The sequence below is a fragment of the Primulina huaijiensis genome, chromosome 3, assembly GCF_012295235.1.
Source record: "Primulina huaijiensis isolate GDHJ02 chromosome 3, ASM1229523v2, whole genome shotgun sequence".
NCBI classification, from domain to species: Eukaryota; Viridiplantae; Streptophyta; class Magnoliopsida; order Lamiales; family Gesneriaceae; genus Primulina; species Primulina huaijiensis.
Window position 1 is genome coordinate 23,060,056 of NC_133308.1, and position 15,981 is coordinate 23,076,036.

A 15,981-nucleotide genomic window follows, 5' to 3' on the forward strand; every position below is an offset into this window, starting at 1 on the left:
TTCTCAAAACGTATAAACAAAATCTTACATATTTCAACCCGCGAAACAAACATTACTCTCAAACTTTCCCCAAAATTTGTTCCCAAGACTTTAAAAATGAAACCGAACTTCGCCTACATCTTTCTATCTAAAATATATCGTATAATCACACAACGCATGTACCCGAAGACTAATATTTTCAAAAGAATTCTGCTAAAATAATTGTATCTCATACTTTTTGTCAATTACCATAGAACCATATATAAATATACCAAACAAAATCTGCATAAAACTGATAGATATTTAACATGAAAACACATTGACTATATATTGTCTGTAACGAAACCTTTAAAATATTACAAAGGGGTCTCGTCTCCATCAATGGCGGTTGGCGGAGGTGCCCACACGTTCTTTCTCTCTCTATTGCCAATTTTGCGCCACCTTTTCTCTCTCACCCATCAAACTTTCCCCACAATTCTGCTCACTGCTGATAGTGAGTTATGATAATAATCTAAAAATATATATATAATTAGGTAAAGTAATCATCATTTAGGGTTTCCCTTTTTTCTTCCTCTGCTACCTCTGCAGAATTTGTTGCTGCTTTTCTCTCTTATATATATTCAAATCGCAATTGATCTTCCATTCTTCCCTTGCTCACCCACTTGGGTTTTTTTAATCCTTCCTTTGATGTTTTTTTCCATTCGTTCGCACGAGAACTGCACCCGTTTTCTCCGGATCGAACCCGGTCGAGACAACAAGAAGACAGTACGTGCAGTTCTTCGATGCCCGAGGAAAGTATTTGTTGTCTTTTCTTGTCTTGTTGTCGTCTTGGCTTTCTAGCTAAATCCTATATATTCCAATAGCTTCGGAACATGTTTCTTGGGATTTGGGCAGAAGTTGCTAGTTTAGTTCATAAGGGTTTTTTAAGAGAGACTTTCTGCTTTGGGTGGATCGGATCGAGTGGTGAGTTGTGATCAGTTCTATATCACTGGATTTGAAAACTTTAAGGTTTGAGTTTTCTTGATTCATTTCAATTCTTTATGTAGGAATGCTCTTTTTTTTTTGCTCATCAACTACTTTCGAAAGTGTTCTAAGTATATTCTTTTTTTCGATATTGTATTCTAAAATGTATCGATCGATGTTACTTGATATCATGTGTTGAATCAATATTATATTTGTTTGATCGATCGAAGCTAATTAATTTCTGGAGTATGCTTCTAATAATATCAACACCTTCACGTTTTCAACAATTATTTTTATTCTTAAATTTTATACTAGAACTGATCCAATTATTTATATATTTACTTGGAACTCGAGATTCAATTTCACTTTTCCCCTACTTTTGATTTTATTCTCTTCATTCTTGCAACCCTTTTTGATGGCGCTATAATTTTGTTGCCAAGGATGTGTAAAGTGACCTAAAGAAGTGATGATAAGTTAGGTTTCATGCAAAAAAAGTTATTTTCACATGTCAAATTTCTACTTCTATGTACAATAATAACCTTACCAATATAAATTTTCATATGCATGATTTCTAGCAATCAAGTGAGTGAATTCATTATTATTTTTTAAATATTAATTTGACATATATTGCATGGATAATTTCTATCAGAAGGGATAGTTTATGGGATAACGAAAAGCGTACGGCGTAGATATCTTGTTTTAGCAGGCTACGACACGCTAAATGGATCTTATCAATGCTTGGAAGAATTTTAGATCGAACCATAAAAAACATGTGATTGTGTTTACCATGATTACTTGCATGCTTGCACCTTCACTTATTATGTTTGAGGTTTTTTCTAAAAAAAATATCAGAATTCATTGAATATATGTGAATTAAATCTCAGCCAATATTAAAAACAAAATCAAAGAAAGATTGCAGTACATTTTTTTTTATTTATAATACTACGTACCATTATGTACTGAATATGGCAGTTAAATTCTTTTGCAAATTAAATCTACTTTATAATCAATTGATCCTTTGTTTTTATTATTTACTATATCTGTGATTTTAAATAATTCCTAAACTTATTCTCTTCGTTTTCTTATTTTTCTTTGTTTCGCAAAATATTTAATAATTTTGAATGATGATTACAGCACTGCCATATGTACAAACACAAACACATAATCATGTGATTCTGCATTTCATTGGTAACATTTTTTTCAAATTCTTTTAAATAGGAACCAATTTGAAGATTAAGCATCTGGTATCTGTTATATTTAACTTTGCTGACACGGTTTAACGAAAAATTTGCATGAGATTAGAAAGAGGAATTGAACTGTGTAAATATTGTTCTTTTTTAATTAAATACCAAAAATATTTCTAGTCTAGGGCCATGATCAGCTAAAATTAACTATGAATTTGAATAGCAGCTCTCTGAATAATTCAAGAAATAATGAATACTTTTTCACATGTTCCTCCCGGTTTCCGCTTCCATCCTACCGATGAAGAACTTGTTGATTATTATCTAAGGAGAAAGGTTAATTCAAGACGAATCGACTTGGATGTAATCAAAGATGTTGATCTTTACAAAATTGAGCCATGGGATCTTGAAGGTGTGACATTATGATTTTGACAACTTCATATTTCCATAAGTTTTTATTATCACGAATTCACACACTTACATACACACACTAATGTGATATTAATAAATATTGTAGTAGTGTAACAAAGAAAATTAACCTAACATTATTAGTTGATTTTTCATTAGAGCTATGCAGAATAGGAACAGAAGAGCAAAATGAATGGTACTTTTTCAGCCACAAAGATAAGAAATATCCAACTGGAACGCGCACGAATAGAGCCACTGGAGCAGGGTTTTGGAAGGCAACTGGACGAGACAAGGCGATTTATTCGAAGCAAGAGTTAATTGGTATGAGAAAAACCTTGGTCTTTTACAAAGGAAGAGCACCAAATGGTCAAAAATCAGATTGGATCATGCACGAATATCGTCTGGAGACTGATGAAAATGGAACCCCTCAGGCAAGTAAAGTAGTACTTGTGCAAATACATGAATATAATTTTTTTCCTGAAAATGCCATAGGAAATTAGGCTTTTCGTGATCTCTTTAGCAAAAAAATCAGCATAATCTTTGATTAAAAAAAAAATACAGAATTTAACACAATTTACGTGGAAAAAGTGTATATATGGTGGCAACATCTAATACAGTCGTATAATTCTGATCATGGTATATACAGGAAGAAGGATGGGTTGTTTGCAGGGTTTTCAAGAAACGATTAGCAACGGTTCGCAAACTCATGGGCGATCACGATTCACCTATCTGGTATGATGATCAAGTTTCATTCATGCAGGATATGGACTCCCATAATCAGCACTCTCGTTCAAATCTCCAATATCCGTACCCGAACTACAATTCTTGCAAGAAAGAGCTCGATTTGCAGTATGGAATCGCACCAGACCATTTCCTCCAGCTTCCTCTTTTAGAAAGTCCGAAAATGGCTTCTTTTCCAGGCCTGAACAACATGAACATTGGCAGTAATTTCTTGCACCCATCGGGGCTTAATCAAGAACAAATAAACATTAATCAAAATTTTCACTCCATGTTTAAAAACAATGGCGAAAAAAATTCAAACGACCAGGTTACAGACTGGAGGATTCTTGACAAATTTGTGGCATCCCAACTTAGCCAAGAAGAAATTTCTAAAGAAAACGAAACATTCCCGGTCGCTGAAGATTCCAATATGATTGCTAGGAACTTGGAGGAGCAAGAAATGGCCTTGGATAATGCTTCGAACTCAATGTTGTCAAGCTGCCAGATTGATCTGTGGAAGTGAATGGATCTGCTAAAGAGGTGCATGAGTACCATATGTTGATATGCAATGGATGAAGAGTTATCATCATCATCATTATCATTGATATTATAAGTTTCTTGTAAATAATAAAAAACGAATCTATTATTATATTATATGCAACCTAACTAATATTGAATCTTGGATTAATACACCATATATATAGTATATTATTCAAGAAGTGATCTTATTAATTGTAAGATGGACGATGTCTCTGTAATGATCTGACGATAACCACAGTGCTGTTTATGTTCTTAAACTGTGGTTAATTCTAGATCTGAAATATGCATTTGTATTGAAGAATTAAGTACTGCTAAAATGAATGTATCGTAAAATTTCCCTTTAGTTTTTGTCATATTCTGTTCAAGTAAAAGGCAAAACTTTGGTTAAATAGATGAAAACAAGTCTTCAAGTCATATAACTAATGAAATTAAATTTTCAACATTATCGATTATTTCGAAAATTTGAGTTATCGTGTTTAAGTATATTCATGTAACATTTGGTGTATTATGATCATGTGCCATCATGCCAATTAATTTTTAGTTATTTGTTCCATTCATATGATTCCATATATTTGATATACAGCGAATTGAATATTCCATCGATATAGAGAAAGATATATACAATAAAGTTTTGAAATATTGCTGTTGTATATCTGTATACTATTATCTATAGATAATAATTATCCTATAAATTAAAAGGCGATTTCGGGGTGGTACACTGAATTTTAAGCGATCTCAAGTGAAGGAATATATATAACTTCCCTTTTGTTTTGCGGTCCATTTGATAACTTTACTTCGAAGGCTAGCCTCATGCAATTATTTATTCCAATTCTTGGAAGTAGGCACAAACAATTGGTTACAAAAACCTTTATGCAAAAAGGGTTTCTTCTACTTTACATGCAAGTAAACTTGTAGTAGTAAATCCAGGAAATTTTGAAATAAAGAAGGATAAAAATGGTCCAACGGCTATGGTATAGTTGCTGAAAATAGACTTATCAAGAGCAGGACGAAATTTACAAGGAGATAACGACTGATAAATATCGCAATATAAAAACGTTTGCGGATGTGATACTTACATTTTATATATTTACGTATGAAATCTAAAAAAAATCGAGAGGTAGCTATCTGAATTTTGACCCTATACTCTACTGACCATGCTTTTGTACACAATCATCAATGTCCTCAAAATATGGACAAACTAAAAACAGCCCATGATCTGCTTGTTAGGTTTTAAACTTTGAGAGAGTTTGAGATTCCATATTGCAAAAGAAAATGGGACAGTTAAAACCCTTGAATAAGAAAACATTTCCGAAGGGAAAAGTGCAGTTTATTGCTCATATACATTCGAAATCATCGTGATTTTAGTAGATATTTATGGGAAAAAAATTCAAAATGCATGCATGAAATTTTTTCAATTATTATATCCTTCTGTATATGTACATTTTGACAAGGTGATGGAGCTGAATTGGAGCGGATAGATCGACAATCCAAGCTCCGAACTTAATGCCTTGACACGTAAAGTTCACAAACTAAGGAGAAAATCTATATACCTTTGGTGAAGTACTCAACAGCAATACCAAGAAACTATTGCAAGAACATGAAGCATAGACAAGAACTGTCATGCATTTCCGTGGTTGGTTTTTTTTTGCTTAAATTTTGTCAAAAGAATTTGGAAGCACAATCAAGATATATACAAGGGATGAAGCTCAACAGCCCTTTTCCAGAAGCTGTAAAATTCATGTAATGTATAATGGATATATATACTCACTAAACTGAATGAATGTAATCCCACTTCAACTCATTGACCTTGATCTTTGGGAAAAAAGATACAAGAATTTGGTATCCTAGGAAATAAAGGGAATTAGCTTTTCCAAGTCAATCTGTGTTTCGAGTATATGCTTGAGGTCAAAAGTATATGTATAAATGTTTATACACAGAAAGAGGAGACCGGCAGACATCATAATTTGAATGAGAATGACCATTTAATCTATATTTTTAAGATAATCAAAACTTTTATTTTGTCAATAAAACGAAATGACTCTATACATCCTTGTTCGATCATGCTCGAGTATATATATATATTTGTGTGGACTGGCTCTGAAATATATAGAATCATAAGCAGCTGCGCATGCATGATATACATATGATCTGATGAATATGGAATGGCCTTGCAAAGATTTATGATAATTGTTTGCAAAGGAAGTTAACATCATTAACAGCATGAAAACTTCATGTGACTTTGCTATAATTAATGTTTCAGCACCAGTTTTATATGTATATTTATATGTGTGTGTCTGTGTGTGTATATGATTTGAAGAACATGGTCTTTGGACAGGCCTGCAGCAGGCTTATCTTTTAAATCATCATTGAGTTTCTTCTTGTTCCTGGTCAAGTACGCATGATGTATAATTGGAACTTAATATTGTGGAATGTGAAAATTTCAATGGTTTTAAGACTATACATATATATATATAATATATTGGGAATTTTAGTTGTCTATGTAATTCCTTTCAATTTTCGAACATACCCCTTGGGATTATAATATTCCTATATCTCAGTATTTTTCTAGATTCTAAATACTTTTAGTTTGAGAAATAATATGATACATCCATATAAATTAAAATCACAACTTTAGACTAAAGAATCATAAATGGATCTTTGTTCTCTTTGGTATGAGTTATATTTTGTTGTCGACCCGTAATAATTATTTTGGTTTTTTTCTTGTAAAGTCTTTTGATTCCCTAATTTCCTTCCCAATTTTACACAGTAACNCTATATGACTTTGACATTTTTTAGATATAAATATATAACAATAGCATAAGTCGATATTTTGTATTTTAAATATAGATACAATTAATTTAGATAAATGCAACATACTTGCATTGTTACTAGCGTGAAATAATCTCAGATACTTCTATTTGTTTATTTTTTTTTAAAAAAAGGGCAGGTAAAACAATTTTTTTGTGGGTAGTGTTTTCGGAAAATATGTATATTTCATCCCATATGACTAGACTTCAAAAAACAATAAGAATTGCTGTAAAAAACAAAAACATTAATGATTCAAATATAATTTTATAAAAAAAAAAATCAGAACAAAGTAAAATAATTTATTCTATTTATTTTCGAAATTTTAGCAAAGCCATGCTTCAATAAAAGCAATCTACCAGCCAACATGGAGACAGCACATTCTTCAGTCACTCATTGATGTCTCCCACCGGGTGTCTTGTGTGTCATCCTTATCTCTTGCAGTCAACCAAATACTTATAAAAAAAATACTTTCAAAGTGGACCTCTGTATTACATACATACACCCTCACACACACACACACACACACACACACACACACANAATTTACACTTGAATATATGGACACACAATTGAATGAGCTTATTTCGAAATTTATCTCTATTTTATCAAAGTTGAATGATCATTAAAAAACTAACTTCAGTAGCAATAATTACTCTACCAAAGATCCGACTCAAACAATAAGAAACATTAAAAAAAATGAGATTTATTTAGAAAAGTTCATTATGCAACAAATATAGATAGCCAAATTCAACTTGAAATATAAATACCATAAAATGGAGAGGCCAGCAGGATAAGAAATCAACAAATATGGATGAAATGTATCAGCAACGTAATGTTCTTGATAAATAAAGAATGATACAGTCCCACCAATAACGAAACAATACACATTTAACCTAAACTCAGTTTCAACCTCGACCTTGCCTCTGCTAAATTCTAACCACAGAAGGTTGTTTCGAAATATTCGAAAATTCATACAAAAAAATCCAGTAAACCAGGCCAGTTCGATTTAGACACCCTAGAACACAACATATACCAACTGGGAAAAAACTTCTCAAGCCAGAACGGAAATCAACGTCGAAAACAGCACGAGCAAAAAAATATAGAGCTTGGTGGAGAAGAGAAACGTTGATTCTGCAGAACCTTTCTGAGGCCTGCAAGTGAACAGTAAATATTTAAGATCAAAGATTTAAGGGGATTCCATCCATTACAGCTAATTAGAGTTTAGTTGTTCCATACTTCTGCATTTTGCTGAGGGCACCACAAAAGAGAGTATTGTCTGGCAACGGTAGTTCTGTCTTGTTGCTGGAATCTTCGGGATTGGTGATTCTCATGTATGTTTCTTGGCCAAGATACCATCTGTCGAGATTCTCAGTTCTAAGATTCCAGATGCCAACATTGTCCAGAGACACATAAACGGCAGTCCATCCTCCAGAATAAACCTGTTCATAAACGAACGCAAGTGTGGTAGAAAGCTGAACGGCGATCAGAAACATGGTTGATGCCAAGTAAATTAGCCCGATATAAAAGTGAATTATATTCTTTTTTGGGGTGAACTTTGCATAAAGCCCCCTATAATACAATCCAAATAATAAAATAAAAATAATTCCTTGTAGGTTACCCTTTAAGATTTACTATAATCTTGTGGTTGAGGGTCAACATAAGGTCTCACAGTGTTTAAACTACCATTGGCAACCGATGACAATGTATGGGGATAATTTGCCAATATATTCTACACTGGAGTCGAATCAAAGGCAATCATCAACTGGATCCCAAGGGTTTCCCGAGTGCAAGCTAAATAACTAATACCATTAAAAGGAAACTTTTTTCGCATACCTGAACAGTAGAGCGAGATATGGCATCCCATCTGTTGTATGAACCTCGATTATTCTCAGTCCATTCACCAAAACCCATCCTGCATATCCATATTCATGCAATGATTAAATCCTAAGATCCATTAGTACTCTAAGCACACATAAGACTTAAGATTAGACACTACCCCACGACAAAGAAGGAATAACCATCCAAGTGAAAAGTCTGAATAACGGTGTCATTGTTCTGCAATACGATCTCGATGAACCCCTTGTAAGTAGCATTGATAATAGATCTATCCACGCTTGGTGCCCTGTCCCGGGGCTTAATTGGAAAATCGAGCTTGTAGGCACCTTTCACCTTGAATTCATCTGCAAGCCGTATTGGTGTTTCGGGATTGGCAAATGAAATTCCGTTATATGTAGCTCGAAGTTTCCCATCGACAATCAATGGTGGCACACTCTTGAGCATATAAGAGTCAGTGACATTGATTGAACCATAGTGGAAGGAACCTTGTGGATTAGGACGAGCTCCACTAGCAGTCACGTTTTGCCTGATGAACATGAAAATAGAGAGAAGAAAACCAAGACAGATTGCAAGATATCAAGGTCATTAGATGCACAATAAAATACATAATGGGGGATATGAAGTCATTTGAGAAGTAGCATCAGTCTCCGCACACAAACTGCTGCAAGAAGGAAGTTTGAAGATAATATTTCAAAAAATTGAACTAAATTGAATTAATCAACTTTCTTTTCTTTAATGTTATCAAGAGGATAGTGCACACCATGGGTTTCGTCTATACTACATCAAGAGTACTCTTAGTATAGTATCTTTCAAATGATACATGGGTCCCAAGTGGATTTTGTTTAGGACAAATATATGATTCCATGCCTACTAACATGAACTTAAAGCAATTCCAAGAAAACATATGTTCCTTGAAACATGAGTACGGAATAAATGGGTTTTTCTAATCCAGTTTTTAATGAATCCTAATTCCATTACGAATACAAACAAACAAGGTACATAATTTAATGCGCTTAAAAAGAAGAAAAATGTGGCACCTAATCGACATGGCCTGGTTCAGCGCATATGATGGATCAAAAGCATCATTTGGAGGGTCTGGGAGGGGACCTGAGGCCTTTCCTTTTGAGTTGGAATAACTCAGAACTGCAACACCCGTCACTCTTTGCCAGATTGATTGATTCACATATCGAGGACTAGCCACAACGTAGTAATCACTGCTTGCATTTTGATCCATACTGACCAGAAAACAGAAAGACTGACCAACATGGATATCCATGCTAGTGTAGTTCTGCTGTGTTGTGTAGTAGCCTTCTGTTTCAACCAGAAGCAGATTATGGTTCTGAATTCGAAAATTCAAAGAAGTAGAGACTCCAACGTTGTGAACCCGAATTCTGTATGTTTTGCCTGCAGTGTCCAAATGACTATATCAAAAATAATATACCAAGGTAGCTCCCAAGACAGCACACAGAGAATCACAAACTACACACTAATGTCACTAATGTCTAGGAGATTTTAAAAATAAGTTGCGAAATTACATTCGTAAAAGATTTAACATTTGGGTGTGGTCAAGAAATGCAGAAAATCAGCCATGTCATTTATGTTCTATTATGGGAGATATTATAGTGCAATATTTGAAATTAAATTAATTAAATTGCCATCGATGTCCAAGGACTTGTTTAAGAACCTTACCGGGATCAACTTTAATGGTCTCATGATCAATTCCATCAGGAACAAGTGTCGTGTTGTATCTATAAGGTCCTTTTCCATTAATAAGAACTCCATCCGGCATGCCCAAATCTTGTCCTTTGTCAAGTGTTCTCCTCAAGGCCTGGTATTTCAAGCAATGATCATGACCAAAAAACATTATACCCTGAAACAAAAATAAAAGTCATGCAGACCATATGATACACACCGTGTGATTACGCGTATACCAGTCACCAATCAAGATGATTATATCGCCATCGGGAGCAGCAAAAGGAATTGCAATAATTTCACGATTTGTCACAATAAATGAACCAAATCCACCAGATGCTCTCTGCAAATGAAGTGATGGATAGTAAAAAAAGCTGCCAATCTGATCCTTGGCCTGAAATTGGTACGTCCAATTCCAGTTGGGAGGAATGGGACAATTAGTGCCCAAAACGCCATCTTGCCATGATGAACGACGCATCTGTATGCCCGACCTATCGTCAAAATCACAGCAATCAGATCCTTGAAGGGTCAAAATTTAGAGATTCAGAACCAGTTCACTTTATAAGATATAAAACATTGTGGTCCATACATTGCGGCACACATACCATGTGATTAGCAAACTCTCATCCAATTTGTTTCTAACATTTACCACAACATTGTAATTGGTAGTGACATTAAGAACAGGACCTGGGAACTTCCCATTAACAGCTATCACCTGCAAATGCCATGAACAGCATAAAAAATTTCATCTTCTTGCATCATAAGCATACCACAATTATAAAAAAAAGGAGATAAAGATTAAAACAAATACCATGAAAAGCTATTGAGCAGTAAATATTTATCTTTTTTCTTTTACCAAATGTACAAACTTGAGGCCTAAAGCTAATTAAACACAATATATGACTTCAAGTAATGGAAATGGAAATGACAAAATAAAAATCTCTAAATTTAGATCGCTTTTTCAAGCAAGAACTTACAAGTACTTACAAGTGTAAGCCAAAAATCATCAAATGAAACTAGAAACAACAATGTATGCTCGGCCTTACTTTCATCTGCACAAATATATTTCAGAACAGAACAGCACAAGAACTCCTTTACTTAAAATCTGTGGTCCGCCACCAACTTTTCAATTATCAACCCAAATTCTCCTCCAGCCAGACAAATATCAAACACAACAGCGAAAAGTAAATGGTTGATGGGATATAAATCGGATAACGTTTTTCTCAAAAGTGCTTAATCTCATTTGTACCAAAACACATCTCGAATCACAAAACCAAACTTCACAATCCTCGATCCATTCACATTTCACACAAACATTCCAAACAAACAAGGCAAGCCCAAAAGATGAGCAAACAAAAAACACCCATTTCCAAATCTACACCCAAAAACTGAAAAACAAACACATTTTACCTGTTGAGGAACACCAAGTGGAGAAGCAGTGATGTAGGAGAGCACCAAATCAAAGTTAGCAAATGGGTCCGCGCCAAAACACACTCCCACCACCAAAACCGCACAAATCAAACGCAACCAAGCAACAGAACCCATCACGCAACACAAAGTACCGCAGTTTCCAAACTCCAATCTTGAAAAAAAAGGAAGGGGGTCCGTTTCTCTTAATTATCACATGAAAACACGCACAGATTGGAGCAAAATGCAGCCACAGACACAAGGATAACAAAGTGCGAGCTTCGACTTTGACAGCAAAGAAATGCAGGGAGAGTAAGTAGAGGCTCTGGGGGAGTTTGCTGTGCTTTGCTGTGAAATGGTGCCTTTTGAATTCCGCATCTCTTCGCTCTAGAAATGTGGGGCGTTTTGCTTTACCGGTTACTACTTGTTAAGCCCGTTTAGTTTTGTGTCCCATTTAGAAAAATAAAAACAAAAAATTGTTAGTGAAGCAAAGTTTTGATTTAACCAAAATGATTTAATTATATTGATAAAATTTTTTGATATTTGTTTATGTTATTCACAAAACTCGTATGAGGCGGTTTTTAATATCAATTTTATGAGACAAATATTCTATTTGAGGTTACCAATGAAAAAATATTATTTTTTAATGCCAAAAGTATTAGTTTTTTATTGTAACTATGTGTAGTATTGATTTGTCTCATAAATAAAGATATTTGAGATCGTCTCACGAGAGAAATGAAATAAGTAAATAAATTATACATATAAATAAAAATCTATAAACAAAATTCGCAAATGTATAATATTCTAATTATGATGGTATAATATTTTTTTCTTTTTGATAAACTTATCATTTAATAAAGTAAAATGTAATGCATCTGCTATATAATAAACAGAGAGAAGAATATATATATGAATGAATTAAATAAAATAACCGTAAATTAATTTCCCAAACATCACGGCATGATGTCTCTTTAACAATATGCGACTTATGTAGCAAAAAAGGCATTAAAGATCTTTTATTATAATTTATTCATAAATGCTTCATTAATGAGTAGCTCCATCTCCCTACAATTCTTCTTTTAATGTTAGCCTTTATCATCAAATGACAAATTTAAAACGAATATATTCTTTTAAAATAAATCGAAAATATAAAAAATAACATTTTTATTTTATTAAAACTACTGTCTTTGTAAAGCTCGAATTAAACGCGAGATGATACAGAAATAACAAGAAATCAACTCTAGACTCGTGAGAAGAGATGATGAATGATGAGATGATAAATCGAAAGATAATGATAACATTTTATTTTTCTATCGTCGTAAAACTCGAATTAAACAAGAGATGATACAAGACTATTGAATTTCATCATTCACACTATTAAATAATTTAATTCAATAAGTAGTAGATTAAAACATTTATATGTGGATGTGGACGACAAGAGTCTCAGATTGGAAATTTTAAATTGGTTCAAAGGGAAACGGGCTATAACCGGTTACCATACCTCACTCGGTACACAGCATATGATATGTCCACACCGGTAACGTTCAGATATTATTATTATTATTATTATTATTATTATTATTATTATTACAAAGAAAAGGGTGGGTTCGTATTATCCAATGAGGAGCTAAGGGCCATCACTTCTTTTTAATAAATTATTAAAAAAATAACATTTTATGTCAAAATTTCTATAAATTTTCGCATTCTTCTTGTCCATAATTTTTTAGATTTCTTTCTTCCTTTTTTTTCCCATATCGGTTAGTTCACAAAACCGATCTCACGAGAAAATCTTTTTTGGAATGGATGGCATTTTAGCATCCTTAGTTCCTTACCCAAAAAAAAAAAGTAAAACTTTTTATCCGAAATTAATGATATTTTATAATCAGATGAAAACTCCCTAAAAACATGGAGATTGTTCTTGAATTTTTAAAAGCATGAGTAGTAAGATATGATATTTTTTATAAAAATATGTTTTTTGTGAGTTGATCTCGTAGATCTTTATTTGTGAAAAGAGTCTCAAATAAAAAATTTGTGTCAATAAACAGTCTCGTAGAGATTTTTGTTTATTTTATAATGGTGATAAAATACAATCCACCCATCTTTTTTTTCCAAAAACAATCTCCTCAGTTATATCAAAAACGATTTTTGCACAAGCAGCGTATTTATGCAAATACACCCGTGGTCGTTCTTAAAAATTATATATTTTTATATTAACTTTGAATGAAATTTTTTATTCGAACCTAAATTTGATCAAATATTTAGAAATTTTATTATTTTATTTTCTATTAACAAAAATATTATAGCTATACTATATATTAAGTTTGAGAATCTTTTAATTTTTATTTTATTTTTTTTATTTATCTTTTAATTCATATTTCAAAAAGATAAGGTAATCTCTCACTATTTTTATAATTATTTTTTTATCCTTTAAATACTATACTAGTAGTATCTATGCAATCTATAATATATTATTAAGTTTCAGATGTCTAGAGTAACTAAATTTTGGTGTCATGGTCTGTTTTAATAATTATATATATAAATAAAGTGTTAAAATTTTAAAGCAAGTCACATGTAGCTCAGCGGATGGATTCTTAGTTTTCTAAGTATTAGGTTGTAGGTTCAATTCTTACTTAATCTTTTTTTTTTTCTTATTTATTTTTTAATTCATATATCAAAATTGAAGTATAGTTTGTCATTATTTCTTATAATTATATTTTAATTTTTATATATAAATATAAATAAAATAAATTATAAAAATATTATATAAATATGCAACGTATTCATCGTTACATTAATATATTAAGATAAAGAGACAATTTGATCGATAGGTCGGCGCCAGTGGTGGTGTAACGTTGAAAGGCAAATCACATGCAAGTTTGTGGGCTCCACTCGTCTACACACGGTTTATGTGGGCCCCGCCAATGACAGATTTATCCGCATTTCCCCTCCCTTCTTTATTTATTTTACTCTTTCTATTTAATGCACGCAATTTGAGCATTTAATTTTTGTTTCCTTAGGTTTTATCGGGAAGTGGTAGCTCAAAAATTATGGAGCAAGTTGTTGACAAAATGAGCGTAAAATTTTGAAGGTTGGGAGATGGATTGGTTGATGAATTTGTGATAATGATTATTAAGATTACAATAAACTCTTGATAAAATTTAATTTAATTTAATTTAATAATGACTCATAAAAATATTTCTTATCTATACAAAAATTATCGGTCAACAACAATCATGTTTAGTGCTGTAAAATGAATCGAATTGATTTGAAAAAATATTCGATCCATATAAGAAATTATCGAATTTGAGCCAAGTTCGATAATCGATTCTTATAAGAATCCGAGCCTTAAAATTTTGTTTATGTTCTACTCAATTTGGTTTTATATTCCTACACCAAAGGGTGTGACAGCTCGAACCTGATCCAATCCATTACAGAAGCTCGTAAAGTGAGACTATTGGGCCAAGCGGCCGATCTTAATGCATTTAGTCACTTGGTGGGAATTTTTTTTTATATCATAATATAGTAATTTTTTATTATCAAAATACCTTTTTTTATATATATTTTATTAAATTGTTATGTAAATAAATTGAATTTTTTTAAAAAAATTGTGCACGATGCCCCGCTTCTTGTGAGGCAGTAAATTATTTGAAAATAAAACAATTTGATAGTATATTAACATAAAAGAAAAAAAATCAAACATCTCTTATTATATAGATGAGTTCGAATTCGAATCGGAGAAAATTATTCATTTTCAATTATGAATTCAAACCCTAATTTATTCAAAAAAATTTATAAATTTTCAATTTTTTAATGATTGAGTGTGAAATTAACTTGGACCTCGGTGCCATATTTACTGTACAACAAGTGAATTGTTAACTGACTTTATCTCATGAATTTTTTTTTATTTTGAATATTAGATCGGAATAGTATTACAGTTCTTAATATTCGTCTCCTGTATCATCGTTTTAAATTGATAACAGATTGAACTAAAAATAGACTAATCAATATTTTTAAAAATTATTGATTAAAATTTTGTCGGCCCCAAAGAATCTGTACTTTCGTATGTCCATGTTTGCTAGTGATTTTATGTACATTATTTGCCTAAAATCAGACAGTCAAACATCACAATATTGTCTAACACGAAGGAATACAATTATCATGAAATTCTTTATATATTTGTAGATTTCTTGCTTAGTTCCATGCTCTCGCTAGATTTGTTTCAGTACCAGTCCACATAATCACAAAAACTCCTGTGAGACTGTCTCACGAGTCAATTTTGTGAAATGAATATTTTATATGGGTCATCCACGAAAAAGTATTACTTTTTATGTCAAATATATTAATTTTTATTGTCAATATAGATATGAAAGATCCGTGAAATCGTCTTATGAAAGACCTACTTCTAAAGAAGAATGGACGGCAAGTTTAATTACACAATAACAAATCA

General features: G+C 32.3%; 2 protein-coding genes and 1 long non-coding RNA gene across 5 annotated transcripts; 1 reads left to right on the plus strand and 2 right to left on the minus strand.

Moving 5' to 3' along the window:
• Positions 1-600: 600 nt before the first annotated feature.
• Positions 601-4,278, plus strand: LOC140973827 (NAC domain-containing protein 7-like). Of its 3 annotated transcripts, none has more exons than XM_073436910.1 (4): positions 601-987; positions 2,350-2,535; positions 2,691-2,966; positions 3,182-4,278. In XM_073436910.1, the coding sequence occupies exons 2-4, from the start codon at positions 2,376-2,378 to the stop codon at positions 3,772-3,774; spliced, it is 1,029 nt and encodes a 342-aa protein (XP_073293011.1). In that variant the 5' UTR covers positions 601-987; positions 2,350-2,375; the 3' UTR covers positions 3,775-4,278. The 3 variants fall into 3 exon arrangements, with proteins under 3 accessions (XP_073293011.1, XP_073293012.1, XP_073293010.1); XM_073436911.1 differs by having other exon boundaries at positions 601-942; positions 2,353-2,535; XM_073436909.1 differs by having other exon boundaries at positions 603-987; positions 2,353-2,535.
• LOC140973828 (uncharacterized) lies at positions 3,560-5,824 on the minus strand. The gene is made up of 2 exons (XR_012174687.1): positions 5,342-5,824; positions 3,560-3,780 (listed from the first exon to the last, which is right to left on the minus strand). It is a non-coding gene; the product is annotated as an uncharacterized lncRNA (long non-coding RNA).
• A 1,563-nt stretch (positions 5,825-7,387) lies between these two features.
• Positions 7,388-11,910, minus strand: LOC140973829 (monocopper oxidase-like protein SKS1). The gene is made up of 9 exons (XM_073436912.1): positions 11,538-11,910; positions 10,733-10,842; positions 10,348-10,618; positions 10,125-10,263; positions 9,473-9,839; positions 8,596-8,961; positions 8,433-8,511; positions 7,836-8,038; positions 7,388-7,750 (listed from the first exon to the last, which is right to left on the minus strand). Exons 1-9 carry the CDS (start codon positions 11,670-11,672, stop codon positions 7,651-7,653), a joined length of 1,770 nt encoding a protein of 589 aa, XP_073293013.1. The 5' UTR covers positions 11,673-11,910; the 3' UTR covers positions 7,388-7,650.
• Positions 11,911-15,981: the final 4,071 nt, after the last annotated feature.